At 52.4% G+C, this 14,685-nt stretch overlaps 1 protein-coding gene across 1 annotated transcript in view; it reads left to right on the forward strand.

Moving 5' to 3' along the window:
- The first annotated feature begins 6,834 nt into the window (after positions 1-6,834).
- Positions 6,835-14,685, forward strand: part of LOC135819099 (ankyrin repeat and EF-hand domain-containing protein 1-like) — an 18,388-nt gene continuing 10,537 nt past the window's right edge. Inside the window, exons 1-7 of the mRNA XM_065332247.1 lie at positions 6,835-7,479; positions 8,839-9,155; positions 10,552-10,749; positions 11,243-11,352; positions 12,615-12,719; positions 13,662-13,786; positions 14,587-14,685. The exon at positions 14,587-14,685 is cut by the window's right edge and continues 50 nt beyond it. Coding sequence (XP_065188319.1) covers positions 8,969-9,155; positions 10,552-10,749; positions 11,243-11,352; positions 12,615-12,719; positions 13,662-13,786; positions 14,587-14,685 — 824 coding nt within the window. The 5' untranslated portion in view covers positions 6,835-7,479; positions 8,839-8,968. The remainder of the gene's footprint in view (positions 7,480-8,838; positions 9,156-10,551; positions 10,750-11,242; positions 11,353-12,614; positions 12,720-13,661; positions 13,787-14,586) is intronic.

Below are 14,685 nucleotides of genomic sequence, written 5' to 3' on the forward strand. Positions count from 1 at the left end.
GGAAGGACAGAAGAACATCACAAAGCAAAATAGCCAGGGCTCCAGAACTTCGTGCTCAGGAACCGTGACAGAAGCTGGTCACACATGCCTGGCCAGTGGGGCCACCCACATTCACATGCCAGAATGAGAGGCAGCAGCAGCAGCAGCAGCAGCAGCAGCAGCAGCAGCAGCAGCAGCAGCAGCAGCAGCAGCAGCAGCAGCAGCAGCAGCAGCAGCAGCAGCAGCAGCAGCAGCAGCAGCAGCAGCAGCAGCAGCAGCAGCAGCAGCAGCAGCAGCAGCAGCAGCAGCAGCAGCAGCAGCAGCAGCAGCAGCAGCAGCAGCAGCAGCAGCAGCAGCAGCAGCAGCAGCAGCAGCAGCAGCAGCAGCAGCAGCAGCAGCAGCAGCAGCAGCAGCAGCAGCAGCAGCAGCAGCAGCAGCAGCAGCAGCAGCAGCAACAGCAACAGCAACAGCAACAGCAACAGCAACAGCAACAGCAACAGCAACAGCAACAGCAACAGCAACAGCAACAGCAACAGCAACAGCAACAGCAACAGCAACAGCAACAGCAACAGCAACAGCAACAGCAACAGCAACAGCAACAACCACAACGACAACGACAACGACAACGACAACGACAACGACAACGACAACGACAACGACAACGACAACAACAACAACAACAACAACAACAACAACAACAACAACAACAACAACAACAACAACAACATCAACACTCCAACACACCATTTCGCGCGGCGTCACCTACACAACAGAACAACAAGGACAATCAAGGCTTGTTTGCTGAGACTTGAAGTTTCATGCTCTCGCACGAGAGCATGCCTTGAAACTTCAAGTCGCAGCAAACAAGCCTTGATTGTCCTTGTTGTTCTGTTCTGTATTACGCTCTGCCTCCGCCATGGTGTTGAGCAGCACTGTCAGCACACTGGGTACACCCGGCTCCGGTGTACATGTACTGTATGTACTAGGTAGACCCGTTCGTCCACGAATACCAGTTAAGTTGACACCCGCAATTTTTAAAGCAAGGCGAAGGGCCCGGGGGTTGAAACTGATCTCGCGCACCTCATGCTCAAGCACTCTCCTTGGAGTCCTTGCTTCCCCATTCTCTATCATAACCAGCACGGACACACGCACATGCACACCCACCCACCGGTCCGCACACACACACACATACACACCACGCACACACACACACATACACACACACACACACACACACACACACACACACACCTCAGATCTCGTAGGCATAGGCGGATAATGCCCGAAAAGGTGGCAGATTCTGTTCGAAAAGCAGTGAAATTGGCAGAACCATACAAACCTTATGGCGGGCAATTCCTCGAATTCTGCTCCATTTCTTTATCCACATACCAAACATGCATGAAACTTACCAGAAAAAGTACCGAATTCTGACAATTTTTCTGCCGACATTATCCGCATATGCCTAGACCTCAGACATGCCCATCGCGGAAGCGATGATGGCGAACAGCGTAGACATAGCAACTTGTGCTGGGATTTCACCATTCAACAGCTTGCAAAGCTGAAGGCACACACACACACACACACGCACACACACGCACGTACACACACACACACACACACACACACACACACACACACACACAGCAGGGAGTGGTAACTCATCTACAATGTACTTGATATCAAAATGCTCCCTCCCTGTACGTGCAGCAGCGCAAGGCTGCATGTACATATATGTGCAGCAGTGCAAGGCTGCATGTGCAGCAGCGCAAGGCTGCATGTGCAGCAGTGCAAGGCTGCATGTGCAAGAAGGTGCAAGAGAATAGCTATAAAAAAAAAGGGAAACCAAGGAGGAGTCGAGGTGGAAAAGGAAAAGGGGAGATAAGAACTACAATGTACTAGTAGTAGTACTACTATGGGCAAGTCTAGTGCCTAGTAGTACCTGCACGAGCTATTTCAGCACGAGGTTTTTTTTGAATGTTGACGTAGGTACGCGTTTCTCGAGCTCTGTAGTCTTCAGTGGATTTTCCAACTCCAACGTGCCTCTCCTGCAAACCAGCCGATGCAGAGTGCCACTTGTTGCCGGTGCAACGGCAACGGCACCTGTGTTCGGTGCGATTGCACGAAGGAGGGTCGGAAGTGTCGGAATTGTATCCCCTCGAAGAAGAACAAATGCCGGAACGGCTCCCCGACATCCCAACCGTCTTCTCAACCGTCGTCGACGACTACAGCTACCGTACCCGTAGGAACTGCACGAAACTCTGTTCGTGATCAGGGAGCCCTACACATATGTGTAGGGCTCCCTGTTCGTGATACGGTTACGGACCACACTAGTATTAGGGAGGTTCCGGAGTACGATTTTTCGTGCCAAAATCCGTGGAGGCTCTACGGATTTTTTATACGTCGTTTTCGAGCAGTGAAAAGTTCCGGGGTACGGAACTTATGTGTTTGCCGGCATTGCCTAGGTTACGATCGCAAACACGTCACATTCCCGCGCTATGCCTTTTTATTTTGAAAATTTGTTCCGAAATCAAAACTTCCCGCGAAAAATCGATGTTTCTCGTACCAAATTTGCACGCGAAAAATCTTTCTGCACCCGATGACGCAAAATCTCCATACGAAGCATGGTTCGTATGAAAGCCAGTCTACACGGATTCTCGTGCCGAAAAATCGTATGGAGCACGCCTGGAAAAAATCCGTAGCGGCCATACGGATTTTGGCACGGAAAATCGTACCCCGGAACCTCTCTACTAGTATACTGTCAGCAGGACGTCGACAAGCTCCGACAACAGAGCAACCGCAGTTTCCGATACGACACTAGACTCCGTACCCGTACCAAATGTCTCGAATGTGCACAAGCCAGTAGTCACCGAGAGTGCAGCCGCAGTACTCACCACCACCCTACTTGCAGAGTGCAGAGACGGTCGTCACGGACCACCTCACACAGCCCGGTCGAGCTCGCCTCCCGGTGCCAGTACTAGCAGTAGCACTGTAGTACCCGTACAGGTGCCGAACTCGCCTGACACCAATGGCAGTGCTGATGTCGAACCTGCCAGCCAAGCGCCTGAGCCAGCGGACGCGGAGCGTGCCACCGTGACCGTAGTGGACCTAGTTGACCTACCAGCGAGTGGGGACGTAGATCCACACGATGTCCGACTGCTAGCCACACTCAACATGTCCCAAGCAACAATGGACGTCGCTGATCCTGTTATCCCGGACCTGCCACCCCATCCTCCCCTGCGGGACCCCACACTCGGAATGGGAGATCTGGACGGTCCCACGTTTTCCAACCGGATATCCGAGGCGTACGAGAAGGTAGTTCATTTTGCCCCAAACCTGTTGGACGTACCAATGGGCAGCACGGGCCGAACCTTTATCCGTATGCTGAGTTCACACTTCCACGCCTTTGGTAACAACTCCTCAGGTGCAGCTGACTACGCCCTGAAAACGGCGATGGTAATGCAGCAGTTGCTCCTTCAGAAACCTGGCGGGACCGTAGCGGCAGCAGCTCACAAGGTTTGCATCGGGCGCCGCATTGCCTCGTGGGATTCCGGAGACGTACAGGTGCTACTCCAAGAATCCGTGACTATCCAAGACCAGATCGTCAAGGCCCGCAGGCGAAACGCACGGCACGAGGGACACACGGTCGACCCGGCACGCAGATTTGCGTCTGACATTGAGCGTGGCAGGCTCTCGGCAGTCACTCGTCAACTCTCCCCCGACATGGGTGGTGGAGTTCTTGATCTTGACGACACCATTGGAGAAACGACCGTGCTTGATGTGCTGCGCAGTAAGCACCCACAGGGCGAGGCAGTCACAGCAGCGGCTCTCCTCCCAGGGCAACCCCCAGCACAGCCCCACCCAGTGCTCTTCACCAAGCTGGACAGGACCGCTGTGCGCCAAGCTGCACTGCATACCACCGGTTCTGCAGGGCCGTCTGGGATGGACGCAGATGGCTGGAGGCGTATGTGCACAGCGTTTGGGGACATTTCAGACGACCTATGTGATGCTCTCGCCAGCTGTGCCCGGCGAATCGCCACTCAGTACGTCAACCCAGCATCGATGGAAGCCTACACGGCATGCCGGCTTATCCCTCTAGATAAGAAACCGGGTGTGCGCCCAATAGGCATCGGCGAAACCGTCCGTCGTATCATCGGCAAGGCTATTCTGAGCGTGGCGGGGGACTCTGTTCGTGAGGCGACAGGGTCACTGCAGATGTGCGGAGGCCAGGAATGTGGCATTGAGGCGGCCATTCACGCCATGCACGACACGTTCCATGAAGAAGACGTTGACGCTGTGCTTATGGCGGATGCATCCAATGCGTTCAATCGCCTTAACAGAGAAGCATGTATGCACAACGTAGCGCACCTCTGTCCAGCCATCACACCCGCTATCGTAAACTGCTACCGTCAGCCGGCCCGCCTATTCGTGGACGGGGAGTGCCTCCTATCGCGAGAAGGCACAACGCAGGGAGATCCTCTTGCTATGCCGATGTACGCTTTGGGGGTACTCCCCTGGTGCGCAGAGTGGCAACCCCAGGAACACGCCAGAGCTGGTATGCGGATGACTCGTCCGCGGGTGGCGGGCTCAACCCTCTCCGCCAGTGGTGGGACCGACTCGTCGGGGATGGGCCGGCGTTCGGGTATTTCATTAACCCCAGCAAGTCCGTCCTCGTCGTCAAGCGGGACAAGCTAGAGGCAGCCGAGACCATCTTCGCCGGCACGGGTGTGTCTATCACCACTGACGGGTGCCGTCACCTTGGATCAGCCATCGGAACTGATCAGTTTGTGCAGGAGTTTGTGGCTTCCAAGGTGGCCACCTGGTCGCAGGAGCTGTGCAAGCTGACAGATTTCGCCCGGTCACAGCCTCAAGCAGCTTACTCTGCACTGGTGAACAGCCTCCAACACCGGTGGTCCTTCCTGTGTCGGGTTCTCGATGGTGCTGCAGAACAGCTGGAACCCCTGGAGGACATCATCCACCGCCGCCTAATCCCTGCCATTAGTGGACGGACGGCGCCCAGTGAAGCTGAACGCATTTTGCTCACTTTCCCCTGCCGGCATGGAGGCCTCGGCGTGGCCAACCCTGCCACTTTTGGCTCACAGTACGGCACCTCCAGGCTAATCACCACTGCGCTGTACGACAAGATCATGGCGCAAGAAGAGCACCTCGATGATGCTCTTGCCTGTGTCCGCAGGGCCAAGAGTCAGGCTCGCTCTGAGGCCAGAAATGCAATGAAGATAGCTGCCGATACGTTCCGCACCGAACACAGCGAACTCGATCTCGCTATCAGTCTGGCAGAGGAGAAGGGAGCATCAAGCTGGCTTACCTGCCGACCCATCGCTCGCCATGGCTTCGCTTTGTCGAAGGGGGAATTCCGGGATGGCCTCTGCCTCCGTTACGGTTGGACGCCTTCTCGCCTGCCCACCACCTGTGTTTGCGAGAAGGCATTCACCACTGCTCACGCCTTGTCCTGTCCTTTCGGTGGGTTCCCCTCGATCCGCCACAACGAGGTGTGCGACATACTGGCAAGCTCATTGAAGGGTGTCGCCCACAACGTCGCAGTGGAGCCACATCTCCAACCCCTGACTGGGGAGCAGTTTCAGCTCCGGTCAGCATCAACCGAGGATCAAGCTCGTTTGGATGTGGTGGCCAGTGGAGTTTGGGGGGGGGGGGGGGGGGTCGGTTCGAACGCACTTTTATTGATGTACGGGTGTTCAACCCTTATGCGTCTTTGAACCGCACCTCCTCTCTCTCTGGCTGCTACCGGCACCATGAGCAAGAGAAACGGCGTCGATATGATCGGAGAGTCCGAGAAGTGGAGCGATCCACTTTTCTCCCCTTTGTGCTCTCTTCCACCGGAGGATGCGGCAAGGGTGCCGCTGCACTGGTGAGCCGGATTGCACATCTCCAGTCGCTACGTGGGAGGGAGGCGTATTCTGTGCTAATTGCCCACCTCCGCTGCAGGCTGTCTTTCGCCCTGCTGCGTTCGAGTGTCATGTGTCTGCGTGGGGCTCGCCGAGTTTGGCAGCCTCCAATGGATGGCTGTGCCTCCCTGGCTGTCGTGGAGGCTAGGGTGTCCCGTTGAGCCTTGCCCCGTGATTGTGCGGACTACGCTATGCTTCTCTTGCTGTCTGATCACATGCGACGTCATCATTATGTGATTTGTTTTCAATCCTCCGCCATGGCAAATTGTGTTTTGTTCGCCCGTAAAAGAGGCTTTTACTACAAAAAAAAAAAAAAAAAAAAAAAAAAGTAGTGGCAGTACTGCCAGTAGTACCAGTAGTACCAGTAGTACTAGTAGTGGTAGTAGTACCGTAGTAGCGCGCGGTGATTAGATTCCCAGACTGGGTCCCAGACTGGGCCGGGTCGACCCAGCTAGCGCGATGCGCTACATTCATGATCAGTAGACCCGTCTACATCCTCAAGTACATGGTCTACGAGTACGAGACTTACAATAAAATCTTTACGACATTACGTAGACCTACTAGTACTACTAGACTGCATAGATTACATGTATGCCCTCGCACTCAGTCAGAATAAAATCACGCGGATTGGCAAAATCCTTGTTGCTATGTGAAGGCGTTGCCCGGACAGAGCAGAGCGCGCTGGACGCGATGCAGAAAGGGGTTTCCCACAACAAAATGCGAATGCGTTGACATAATGCCCATGCCATGGCGCGGCCGGCTCAAGTCAACGCAAGCATGCACTGGTAGTGGTACCAGGACGACTGCTGCATCAGTGCACGCACACGAAGAGGGTTTGACGGCCTGATCTGAGCGACTGATCGCCTGACCGATCAACACTAGCGTGTTAGCCGGAGATGGACAGTACTCAGAAGCTTGAAAATGCCAACACAATCAGCACTTTACGATTTATCTGTGGCCTCAAACAGTCAAAGTCAAAGTCAAGCTGCCTTTTTTCTAGGAACACATCAAGTAATTAGTTAGTTGTGAGGGTACGTTAGCGAGCAGGCCGAGGCTGAAATTCATAATCAAGCGTTTTAAAGTTACCGGCCGGGTGGTGCGACTCTCTGTGTTTGTAACCGGTGGACGGCAAGGCGGAACTCCTGAATCTGTCGCCATCGCCAGCTTGGTGCGACGGGACGTGGCGAGCAAACGAATTCCGTCGTGTAATTATAGCAAATACGAATGCTAGCGACGGTGGTTCGATATTATAGTTGAGAACCGTGAGTCTGAAGCCGGTAGATCGGTAACTCGCTTTGCTGTTCAAGAGAAATCTTCACACACACGCAGGGAGAAAGTTGCAGTGATCGACGAAGCAGAATCCAGGCCACCACAGAGCTACTCGCTGTGTTTCAACGTTGCAAGTGTCCGGTGATTCACACCGCCTAGATGTTGGCGGTCATGTGAGGCTGAGGAGTGAGGTATCAATGTGTGCTATGCTAGAGTCGTGGATGATTTGAATGCAAAGCACACCGTCAGAGCAGCAAAGAAGAGAAGCGGCGTCGAGTGGGCACTACCTCAGTACCTGCTTTGCAGGCAGGTAAAAACTTTTAACTAGAATTTTCTCATTGTATGAATTTCGCACCAGCACTGAACTGCAGTAGCCAGTCATCATGGGTCCAATATCAAGAATGTAATGCAACACAATTACGTCATGTACTGTGATGGTGATGGTGGTGGCATGGTGGGACACTAGTCACTACCCAGCAACAGACTGATTTCCAGGGGTGAAAGGAGTGATCCGGGTACTACCCATTTGTTTAGCTGCTGACCCGTTATCAAACCAGTACCCGTTAGTCGTGTACGAGGACGGCACGGCACGGCACGGCACGGCACGGCATGGCACGGTATTAATAGCTGGCGTGTACAGCCGTACAGTTTGATGTACTGTTTGAATGTGTTGTCGGTTGTTCGATCCCGCTACACATGACAATTTTGACTTTTTTTACATGTAGCGCGGTAAGTGCGCATGTAGCGCGGTAAGTGCGCATGTAGCGCGATAAGTGCGCATGTAGCGCGGTAAGTGTGCATGTAGCGCTTGTCGCGATGTAGTGTACTTGCGGTGAATTGCATGATTTTGCATGTCCTCACGCGAAATGTGGAAGGCTATTGTATAGTAGCTGTTACGATTTGCTGCTAAAGGGTACCCGATTCGATAACCCGCCCGTTAAGCCAGGTACCCGCTTGTAACCTTAATTAAAGGGTAACCGTTTCACCCCTACCAGTGATTTCATTGCACACAAGTCATGTACTGTAAAAGCCATATACAGTCAACTTCGCTAATAACGACTGCGGATATAACGACAATTCGCGAATAACGACAGAATTTCCATGCCCAGAGCAAAGTCCCATCCCACTGTAATACATATAATGAGACTTCGGGTATAACGACACTTCGCGAATAAGGACACCTTTTTGATGCCCCGCCAAGTGTCGTTATAAGCGAAGTTGACTGTATATATAAACGAAGTGCTAACTCTAACGAATTAACGAGGAGAAATCTGTCGTTAAAACAGAAAATGTTAGACAGAAATCGATACATATTGTTGGTATTGAGCGTTGAGGATGAGTGAGAATCGTTACCTTTAATAAAGGGAAACTGGTCAATTTTAGGGAATCGTTATATATGCACCTCGTTAGAATAATGGCTTTTACAGTATATCCTGCATCATGCCCTCACAGTACATGACTGGATTGCATTACACTGACTCTTGGTATCGGAATCTTGGCTGCACTAGCTTGTGTGATTCATTCAAACCCCCGGCGAATCGCCCAAACTCAGGTTGTGCGTTGGGTGTAGAACTTCAGTCCCGGTCTCTGGAATTGGTTTGCTTGACGCTGTGTCCGCTCGAATCTGTCATACTGGTTTTGTGTGTCGTTGTTTGCCTTCATCCTCCAGCGGTATCTTCTAAGGTATTGCGGTCTCACTGAAGGACGCAACGCACACCTGCGACCGGCTCTCATCACACATACACATACACACACACACACACACACACACGCACACACACACACACGTTCTGGGCAGAATGGCGTCGGCTCAAGAAACCGACATCGAGGAGATCCCTCTCCCCGAGCCGTCTTCCTATAAGAACCCGTATGCACGTTTAGAAGTGATGCAGACGCAGAAGATCCTCCGCTCAGTGAACCTGAACAACTACGAGGACGTTCGCAAGTCTGTGGAGTACGGTGTACCTAACTTGATCAACACAAAAGGTACGGCCGTGTGTGCATGTGTGCGTGGAGACTGGAGGGGCCGGGGTGTGAGTATGGATGCGGGATGGTGTGATGGGCGTGTGCATGTATGCGTGGAGTGGTGTGTGCATGTATGTGGCAGGGGGAGGGGGGGGGGGGGGGGTGCATGTATCCCAGATGGGTGTATGCATGTATGCCGGAGGGTTGTGTGCATGCAGGAGGGGTGTTTGCATGCATGTGGGATGGGTATGGGCATGCAAGTGGCCGGGGGGGGGGGGGGGGGGGTATGTGTGTGTATTTGAGGGGAAGGGAGGGGTAAATACATGTCCATCCCTTTCAAGAACCATGCCCTGGCAAGCATGAGGTCCTTTTTCAAGTATCCACCATTGTGATTGTGCTCCAGCACCAATACTTGATTTTCAAGTTTGTTTCATTTCACTTTCTTCCCACATGATTGACGTGCTGTGACATGCACGTACACTACTGGGCAATGAAATCCAGCCATGGGTGTGAGTCATGGGCGTGAGTCATGGGCGTGAGTCATGGGCGTGAGTCATGGGCATGAGTCATGGGCGTGAGTCATGGGCGTGAGTCATGATAACGTCCTGAGTCATGGGCGTGAGTCATGATAACGTCCTGAGCCATGGGCGTGAGTCATGATAACGTCCTGAGCCAACACAGAGCCCAGTGTTGACAGCTGTGGGACTGCACAGCGCCCCGATGAGTACTTGACGCGTGTAATTGGGTTTCGTTGGCCAGCACTGTAGAATATGCCATTGCAGTGCGATCAGAGTTCGTTCTGTATACTGTAGCGGCTAGTCACTCTCTCCCCCGGCCATTTCCCAACCATACTGCATTACTCACTGTTGATTGGAACTCATGGCCTGACACATGGGTAACATGGATGCAGGTGGGGGGGGGGGGGGGGGGGGGGTCTTTGACCACTTTGGTGGTGGGTCTGATCCACTCACCTCCCACCGCTTCGTGAGCTGTATCTGCGCCTTGATCCATGCAGTGCTACGGGTTTTTACGGATAAGGAATGGTCACTCTGACCAAGTCACACGCGAGCCGTAGAAGTGATAGGCAACACCCCCATCTGGTTGGTGAACCTTAGCTATCCTCCCCAACTAGTTAGACTCTGCATCTGATTCCTGCATATGGGGCGGATGCATTGCACAGATGCTTCCCACCTACCCGGGCACGTCGCGGATCCGTTAGATTTAATTTTTAAATACATATCCCCCTCAGCTCTACTCTGCACATTTGTGCATTGACCATATTACCTCGAGCTGCCTAGACCGGCCGTGTTTATACCCCTCAGCTGTAGTTGAGCAGGTGTGGGTGAATTTAGCAAGGTTGCCTTCAGCATTCTATTTCATTGTCATACTCTTCTTTCTACACTATGTTTTTGTGCAGCTTCAGACACAGGTCATACGTGCATGCATATAGCGGCTACTGCAGGTAACATTGAGATGTGTACGTTCTTGCTGAACGAGTGCGCTAGCTTACCGGACGAACCAGACCATAGCGGCTGCACACCAATGATGTACGCGATTCACAACGGCCATCAGCACGTTGTCAGTATGCTGCTGGAGCGAGGAGCTAGTGTTACAGGTAATGCTACACTGTGTACTGTGTGTGTTTGTGTGGGGGGGGGGGTGCGTGTGTGTGTGTGGGGGGGGGGTGTGCGTGTGTGTGTGTGGGGGGGGGGGTGCGTGTGTGTGGGGGGGGGGGGGTGCGTGTGTGTGTGTGGGGGGGGGGGGGTGCGTGTGGGGGGGGGGCGTGTGTGTGTTGGCAGGGGGGGGGGGGGGTGCGTGTGTGTGTGTGGGGGGGGGGGTGCGTGTATGTGGGGGGGGGGGGGGGGTGCGTGTGTGTGGGGGGGGGGGGGGGGGAGATGCGGGCGAACGTGTGCGTCCTATTCAAATGTGCTTCCTGTGGTGTAGACCAGGACTGCAATGGGAGAGGGGGGGGGGGGGGGGGTCAGGGTCGATTCACATGGCTTTGCCAGTTGTGTGTGCTAGACAGTGGAACCATGATGCCGGGACTAAACTGCCGTGATGGCGTGTTTGGAACTCCTATTTTTGGTTTTGTTTATTGCTGCGTACAGCTCAGGATAAAGAAGGCAAGACAGCCCTTTTCCAGGCAGTTTGTCCAACGCCAACCCACTGCCACATGATTGAAACTCTGGTGAAGAGTGGTGCGGATTGCAATGCCTTGGTGAGTCACAGCATCTTGCTAGTGTTGGTGCTGGTGCTGGTGTTGGGGGTGGTGCTGCTTCTAATGCTGCTGCTGCTGCTGCTGCTGCTGCTACTGCTGTTGGTGGTGATGTTGGCAATGGTGGAGCTCCTAATCCTGCTACTGCTGCTACTGCTGCCGTTGGTGGTGCTTTAGTGTTGCTGCCGGTAGTGTTGATGGTGGTGACAGTGCTGCTCCTAATGCTGCTGACGGTGCTGGTGTTGTTGCTGGTGTTGTTGCTGGTGTTGGTAATGGTGTTGGTAATGGTGTTGGTGCTGCTCCTATTGGTGTTGTTGTTGGTGGTATTTCTGGTGGTGGTGGTGTTGATAGTTGTGATTGCAGTGCTGCTTTTGAAACTACTGCTACTGCTACTGCTGGGGGTGGCATTGATGTATGGCTTTTTGTGGATCAACATTCCAACCCACTGGCTACACCAGTAGACACGTGGGAATGATGCAATGAAAGTCAGAACACTACAATACGTACACAGAGCATGCTGCACTGACACCTCACCGATGACCTGGGGGCAAGAGTAGTGCATCGGTGCCGTGCCACCTTAGCAAGCAGCCAGCCTGTATCCTGGTACAATGAAGTGAATATGTGAGCCAGTTTGCATCTCCAGATGAAAACCCATGCTATGTGCAGACACAGCACATCAAGACCCAGAAACTCGTCACCTGAAGTGACAAGTGGCTTCTAACCTAGAGCTATGTCTGTTGTTCTGAAACTGGTGCCTTTTCTTTTTGCTCTCCCTCATCCAATCCTATAACACATGATATACACATGATATACACATGTAGCACTTCTGATAGGTTGCTGTTGGCGCTATTTGTCACAGCACACCATCTCTCCAAAGATGCAGATGTATTACAGTGCACTGTTCTGGATTCATTTGCTTCATCTCTAATTCTCAACTGATTAGGCTCTGTCTCTCTCTATCACTCCCTGTCACTCTCTCTCTCTCTCTCTCTCTCTCTCTCTCTCTCTCTCTCTCTCTCTCTCTCTCTCTCTCTCTCTCTCTCTCTCTCTCTCTCTCTCTCTCTCTCTCTCTCTCTCTCTCTCTCTCTCTCTCTCTCTCTCTCTCTCTCTCTCTCTCTCTCTCTCTCTCTCTCTCTCTCTCTCTCTCTCTCTCTCTCTCTCTCTCTCTCTCTGTTTCTCTGCTTGTGTGTGTGTGTGTGTGTGTGTGTGTGTGTGTGTGTGTGTCTCTCTCTCTCTCTCTCTCCCCTCTCTCATGTGTATTGTAGGATTCGAGTGGCATGTCAGTATTGTGCCATGCAGCGTCTGAAGGCTATGAAGAGGTGGTCAGCACACTTGTTGAGTGTGGAGCTGATACGGACCTTGCTAGAATGGTAGGACACTAGACCTTGCTAGGTCGATTCACATGGCTTCGCCAGTTGTGTGGATTAGACAGTTATCTGGCGCTTGTCTTAGTCTGTTTCATTCAGAATCAGATCCGCTATCGTTGCTATCAAGAGAAAATGTGTGAGTGCACATCCAGCGCATTTGCAGATTTGCGTGCTTCTCCTGCGTATACATGGTAGAGGCGACGGTTCGATACCGGAACGGCTTGACAGCCAAATTTGTATAGACCCGAACCGATCATCAGCGTTGATTGTTCACTCGAAATATGTTTGTGGAAGGAAACTGGCATGTTGAAGTTTGCTCTGAGGCCAGAGTCAATCGAACTGAGCCACTCCTTTGTGTTGACCCATTGCCTCCAAGTCGCCCAATTTTTTGCTTCAAATCAGGTGGCTCCAAACCGGACATGTTTTAGAGTGCACGTCAAATTCACTCTGGGTCTGAAATTAGGTAATTGCTATCGCTCCACGACTGCCAGTACAGAGTAACAATAAGCCTTGTGTGTGCTTCCATTAGTTTTTATTGGTATGCGGTGCTTATGGGCGAGAGGCAAGCCGCTGTTTACCTGCGACAAGAAGTTGATTTTTCGAAAGTCGTAAACTCAAGTCGCAGTGGGAAGCAACACGTCAAAAACTCAAATGCTTGGTATGGCGCTTCTGTTCATCGCAGAGCCATGGAATTTTGGCGCTGAGTAAAACACATCGAAGTCTCACTGTGACATACGTTTTCTAATCAAAATACCAAGAGAGAAAGTGAATATTGAGACCGTTCAGGTTTGCAACCTATGTCCTATTTTAAACCGTCGCCTCTACATGGTGTGTGTGTGTGCGTGTGTTCATACGTACTATGAGGATGATGTCCGTGCATATCTCTATGATATCATCTCTCTATCTGTGTTTGTGGTGTCGGCTGGGTAATCACAATGTATGTAGGAGGACTGCAAGACAGCGTTGATGCTTGCCGTAGAGTCTGGTGTGGTGGAGGGTGTGCGACTCCTCTGTGCTGCCGGAGCTAATGTGGATCTGGCCGACACGAAGGGACAGACGGCCGTACACAAGTGAGTGATGGCTGCACTGTTTGGTGTAACGTCCAAACTTCACTCAAACTTCACTCTATGTACACGTACATTTAGATGCAGTAAAACCAGTGTAACTAAAGACCACCGTGACTGGCGACCAGCCTGCTACTACAGACCACCGTGACTAGCGACCACCGTGACTGGCGACCAGCCTGCTACTACAGTAAAACTTGTAACTAAAGACCACAGTGACTAGCGACCAGCCTGCTACTACAGACCACTTCGCCAGGCACGGACGGTCTCACATTCATTATGGTTGTCCGGTGCAAACCTCTAACTAAGGACCACCTGCCACTTAAGACCGCTTTCTCTGGCCCCAAGGGCCGGGTGGTCGTTAGTTACACATTTTACTCTAGTTACAATACAGGAACGGTTATTTGAAGGACGTTGTCAAGGGAACCACTCTGCAAAGTCTGGCCATGCCGCAGAGGTCCACTGCAGCAAGGACTGAATGGGGGTTTTCCCCCTGCAAACACCCATGCCTGGTGGATCAGACACACACTTGTCATTTCCAGTCAACCCTGATTTAAACACTGGATTGGTTTGCGTAGGAGATACATTGCTGATCAACAGTGTCAGAGAACCACTGGAGTGAAGAAGCATTTGTCATTTGTTCAAGCTTTGATGAAAATACGTCTGACATCCGTTGTATGTTCCCCTCCCCATTGACTTCTTTCTGTATGCACACGTGTGTGTGTGTGTGTGTGTACATGCGTGCGTGCGCGCGCGCGTGTGTGTGTGTGTGTGTGTGTGTGTGTGTGTGTGTGTGTACTATTCAGAGCTGCTGAGCTGGGCAACTTTGAGTGCTTACAAGTCCTGTCAGGTTGTGGTGCTGACATGTCCGTACCGGACTGTGAAGGGAACACACCACTTCACTT

Source organism: Sycon ciliatum, chromosome 6 (genome assembly GCF_964019385.1).
Source record: "Sycon ciliatum chromosome 6, ocSycCili1.1, whole genome shotgun sequence".
Taxonomy (NCBI): domain Eukaryota; kingdom Metazoa; phylum Porifera; class Calcarea; order Leucosolenida; family Sycettidae; genus Sycon; species Sycon ciliatum.